Here is a 5,953-nt window from a genome sequence, read left to right on the forward strand (position 1 = left end):
TAACTAATAATTAAGCAAAACTATGCAACCTTGAATTAGAATATTGAAGTGTGAAATCTAATCGCGATGAATGATTGAATTGTAGGTGTATTATACTAAAATGACAATTTCAAGATTAAATTTATATTTTTTTATTAAAGATATAACTAACCTCAAGATATATATATATACACATACTAGATAATGAACTGGGAACCTAAATAAGCCACAAAACATAAAAGTGACCAAAATAAGCCACTACTTTAGGAAGTAACTAAAATAGGCTTAGTGGAAGAAAAAATTTCACTTTATCTAATATTCTAAATGTTTTCCGTTAGTCTCATAACGTGTATATTTTAATATATAACGGAATTATTTTCTACACTTTATAAAATGAAACTATTTCTTACACTTTATAAAGTGGAACTTTTTCTTACACTTTATAAAGTGGAAGAAAATCTTACACTATACAACGTGGAAGAGAAAATTTCACTTTACAAAGAGGAATATTTTCACGTTTTTATCTCTTTTGCAGTGTTTGTCATACAATTATATTGATTTGACATATCATAAAAACGGAAAAAATTATTACACTATGTATTTTTATTTTTTATTCTGAAAAATCCTTCAATCTCTATTTAAGGAGGACGTTCAAACATTAACTGGTATCACCTACAACATACTTTCTATATTTGTTCATTTCAATCTCAAAAAAAAAATGTCTTCTAAACCAAAAGTTAAAGTTTTGATTTATTGGGATGACGAAATTATACATGATGGAAATACCGTTTATTATAATTGTCCTCCCAAACACAATGTTAAATATTGAATTAATGTCCGATATCATAAATTTCTTTCATCAATTTATAAAAGAATGGGTATAATCAGTACTGTTTATAATTTGATTATAGTCGTAAAATACCCTACTTCATTTTTATCACAAGGACAAGTAAATTTTGGAGAGTGGATTATCTATAATGACGAATCGTTGACCGACTTTTTGAGGGTTCCAGATGACTACATAGATCAAATCAAGTTAACAATACTTGAAATCTATGTTAGGAAGGAGCCTAAGACTAGTCAACAACGTTCTCCTTTATCGGTCAATGTCCATCCAGTTTATAAAAAGTGTAATAAAAAGTTCCACTTTATAAAGTGTAAGAAAAAGTTCCACTTTATAAAGTGTAAGAAATAGTTCCATTTTATAAAGTGTAGAAAATAATTCCGTTATATATTAAAATATACACGTTATGAGACTAACAGAAAACGTTTAGAATATTAGATAAAGTGGAATTTTTTCTTCCACTAAGCCTATTTTAGTTACTTCCTAAAGTAGTGACTTATTTTGGTCACTTTTATGTTTTTGTGGCTTATTTAGGTTCCCAGTCCCTAGATAATGTGGTACACGGGGCCAATAATATAAATGGTATGTTTTGGGGCTAATAACCGAGTTTTTGAAGTGATTGTTTGCGTGGATAAAGGAATAAGTTTTTTTATCACAAACATGTACTTTCTTTGACGCTATTTAAGGCATAATAAGACTACCCACATACAACATTTTTGAAATATTTTATGTTGTCAATTATCATAATTTATAGTATTTTACGATAGATTCACTTCAAGAATCAGTGAATTTTTTTGTATTTTTTTCAAAACATATTTTATTTTGTCCATGATTTATAGTATTTTTACGCAATTTTTAAATATAAAAATAAAATAAAAAATAAGACAAATAAATTAAAATGGACCCAATATATGTTATTTTTGTTGTCTCAATTTATGTGACACAAATGAAATTTGGAGAGTCATCCAAATTTTCATATTAAAAAAAATGTTTTAAGTTATTAATTATTGTGATTTATAATATTTTTATGTGTAACTTTCAAATAACGTACATTACTGGTCACTTTGTCCTAATTTATGTGATATGGATAAAATTACAAAATTAACCCTTTTAAAATGTCTTTCAGATATTTTAAGTTGTTAATTATTATTATTTATAATACTTTTTTGGTAATTTTAAAATGATATGTGTTATTTTTTCTGTCCCAATATATGTGAGCCTGATAGAATTCTGAGAGTCAACATATTGTATTATATAGCTTTTAAATATTTTAAATTGGTAATTATTGTAATTTTTAATGCTTTTTAAGTCATTTGTAAATGATATATGTTGCTTCCTTGATTGGGACTTTTCCATTTGTGACACATATATATAGATATTTGGTGCCCGTGCTAGCACAGACCCAATAATTTTTTTTTGTTTTAATTTATGTGATATAAATGGAATTTGAAGATCAGTCGATTTTTTATATGTTTTCTTAAAAATATATTTGAAGTTATTAAATTGTTGTGATTTATAGTATTTTTGCGTTAGTTTTGAATAATATAGGTTACTCATATTTCAATTCACGTGAATAATCATAAATATTTTCAGTTGTTAATTTATTGTGAATTCTAGAAATTTTGATGTTATTTTCAAATAGTACATGTTACTTATTCTATTCCAATTAGTCAACCAAATTTCTTATATGATTTAAAAATATTTTTAATTGCTAATTATTGTGATTTATAGCATCTTTTATGTAACTTTTAATAATATATAATTTGTTCAAATTCATATTACAATGATAAGATTTCAAGAGTCAACGCAATAAAAATTTAAATTTTTTAAAAAGTTGTACATCTAATATATTTTGTAGCTAAAATATACTCTCTCCGTCCATTTGTATTTGTCATGTTGCGCTTTTTGAAAGTCCATTTGACTAATTTTCAAAGTTAAATCAGATTGTATTAACTCGATATTTTAAAAAAATAATTTAAATATGCAAAATCTATACAAAAAGTACTATAAATTGTAATTTTTTGCCTATGAATATGATGAAAAAACACATTGTAAAATATTAGTTAAAATTCTTATAGTTTGACTCTAAAAAGGAAATCATGACAATTAAAAGTGCATAGAGAGAGTAATAAATAGGTAATTAAATTTCAAGAAGTTTAAAATAAAAGGTTGAAAAAAAGAATTAGATAGACAACATATATTGAAAATTGAAAACATATAAATAATAAATGGGCCCAAATGAGGTCAAACTTTTTGGCTAATAGGTAATTAATGGTATTAAATTATCCAATAATATAAATTTTAAAGGTACAACCATAAAAGAAGAATGTACAACACTATCAAGCACATATCATCCAACATTTGTCATGTGCTAGTAGATATTCCCACTTATTATATATAGTAATATATATATCAAACTTAATTGGAATAAATGATTCTAAACAATATAATTCTAAATTTATAATATCGAAATAACTTTATCTATGAATCAAACTACCCCTAAACGCACTTCAATTATGACTACTTTAGTTTAGAATGTTTAGATATAGCAAATGTATTGCCTTTTGGTGTATTTGAAAAAATAATACTTTTCCTTTTGTCCAACAATCCATTCACCACCGTGCACATCACACACGCTAAAAACTGAATTTTTATTAATAAAAACATACATGAACAGAAATGGTCGGAAATTCCAATGTAGCATCCATAGGTTGCTTATTTCAAGTCCATAATCAGACCATCCATTTTGTGAAAAAAGAGTAAATATATTGTTTGCTGGCATGTTAATAATAGTATAATTTTACAAGCTAATAACATCTTCATATCTTATGCTGCTCTCTGCAAGGCAATTGGGGTAAGCTGGCAAAATTAAATTTAGTGTTACATTTGATCAATTTGGTAGTATTGTTAATTTAGTGTACATTTGATCAGTGTGCTAATATTGTATCACATTGTATAACTAATTTTGCTATACAATCAGACCACTCTATAATAGTCATATTTTCTATGGAACCATGATTCATGTTACGTTATATTATATGTCTCTATAACAACATTAAGTTAAAGCAATCAAACAATATTGGAACAAAATGACGTTGTTATAGAGAGGTTTCATTGTATCTCCCATTTGTAATAAGATTATGCAAAGTAAATTACGTGAGATACCATATTTTCTAATACAAGTCCTTTTAAAATAAAACTAGACACACCAAAAATTGAAAAAAAGTTGTACTCTCAGAGTATGCCACTGCATAAGAATCTGCATACATGTATTATAAGTTACAACCTTTTTAGTGAAAAATATATTAGATATGTATATAAAAAAAAAAAAACTCCCCCCTTCCCATATAGTCATAATGTCATATCAACAAACCTTTTCTGTTCCTTCAATCTGAATTTGAAGGAACTCTAGAGTTTGGCAATCAAAATGCAAGTTTATTATTCTTCAGAACTATTTTCAAGAATGTACACAACATAAAACTCAATAGACGTAGTCTTCTTCTTATACTCATGCCAAATGATGATGGATTTGAAGATCGTGCTACTAGGTTGCCATCAAATATACTGAAAATAATATGTACATACATCATGCAATCTAATCACTCGATGTTTCCTTTACCCGAAGCCAGAAGCAATTAACATTCACCTCTATAAATTTTTGTATCCTCCTCCACAGACACCATTTTCTTTCAAGTACATAAAAAGAAAATGGTTAAAAGACATCCAAGACCACCTTAACCAGAAGGTATAGTGCAGCTGCAAACGAAATGCTTGTGGCAGGTCGAATTTTCAGGCTACATAACTCTCTTTCTAGTTCTGTATTTCAAGAAATTCATATTTTTGCTCAAGCAAGATTCATTAAGGAATTGTACTTGTAGTTTCAGCTAAACAGTTTTATTCATCAAATTCTTGGTGTTAGAACCAGAATTACATTTATTTATCAACATTTCGAATGTCATGATAACAATTATTTAACTCAGAACATTGGTGCAACATGCTTCCTCTTCCATTTCAGAGTTTGGCCCATCTCCTCTGTTTCTTTAGTGCTTGTACTCCATGGTGACTTGTATTGGGCCATTCTTCTCTTCTTTGCTGCCACTCCCACAGTATCATCAAATCTCTGCAATAAGGAAAAGAAGTATGAAAGAAAATAATATAAAGATATCCAACAGAATTTATTTTACTCTTAGACTTGTGTGTTGATTAAACTCTCAACTTTTTGAGACAAGCAAAATATCAAGAGTGATCTACCCTATGAGTTCCCTGGCACTTAACTCCCTTGGCATCGTAGCTTTCTCTCTAGTAAATGCTCCCTTAGGAAACTCAGAAATAGGAAAGTCAGTGAAGACTACGAGATCAAAGAAGATATTTGCATCCTCTTGGTGTATTGAAGATTGAAGGGCTCTCGTTAGGAGATTTTGGTCATGAACAGATAAAAACAGGCTGAGAGGGGAATAGCAGATGCTCTAGCAAGATTTTGGATACAGATGATGTTTAGGACTTACAATTTCCAGGTATTTAGGCCTTAGCTTCCCAAAAAGGGGAAAAACAGGTCCTAATTCCAATATCATATTCCTCCCAAATATTTTCTCACTCCAAAGTACCACTATTACTCTCTTGCTTAGATGGTGCAAATTCGAGTCCTAAATGTTAATAAGGATTTGCATAAAGTCGCTTCAGAATATTAGGGTATAAGAGATGACTAACTTTTACCAAGGTTTGAAAGAGAAGAAAAATAAGAAGAAAGAGGTGGAATGATCAAAAGCCAATAGGATTATAAGAATTTTCTTTCTAATGATTTTGACGACTCCAACAAAATGAATAAATTTGCTTATTATAGTTTGGATGTTACAAAGCGTCAGATAAGTAGTAGTACCTTGAGGCAGATGCCTTCATAAACATCACAAATGGGATATTCAGCTGGGCAGCAATAGTCTGATCCATGACAGCAAACACCATTCTCATAAGGACAACACTTTTGACGGAAGCATATGCCAAAGAAATACAAGTCACAACAACATGTTTGATATTCAGGACAAAAATACCAGCTTCCACATTCACTTGGTTTTGGATAAGGTGGTGGAGGGGGAGGAGGGGATGGCGGAGGAGGTGGTGGAGGGGATGGTGGGG

At 29.0% G+C, this 5,953-nt stretch overlaps 1 protein-coding gene across 1 annotated transcript in view; it reads right to left on the bottom strand.

The window, feature by feature from the left end:
* Positions 1 to 4,609: 4,609 nt before the first annotated feature.
* LOC125848190 (cysteine protease XCP2-like) overlaps positions 4,610 to 5,953 on the bottom strand; it is a 4,820-nt gene continuing 3,476 nt past the window's right edge. The window contains exons 5-6 of the mRNA XM_049528011.1: positions 5,700 to 5,940; positions 4,610 to 4,943 (exon numbers count right to left, since the gene is read on the bottom strand). Coding sequence (XP_049383968.1) covers positions 4,800 to 4,943; positions 5,700 to 5,940 — 385 coding nt within the window. The 3' untranslated portion in view covers positions 4,610 to 4,799. The remainder of the gene's footprint in view (positions 4,944 to 5,699; positions 5,941 to 5,953) is intronic.

The sequence above is a fragment of the Solanum stenotomum genome, chromosome 12, assembly GCF_019186545.1.
Source record: "Solanum stenotomum isolate F172 chromosome 12, ASM1918654v1, whole genome shotgun sequence".
In the NCBI taxonomy this organism is placed as follows: domain Eukaryota; kingdom Viridiplantae; phylum Streptophyta; class Magnoliopsida; order Solanales; family Solanaceae; genus Solanum; species Solanum stenotomum.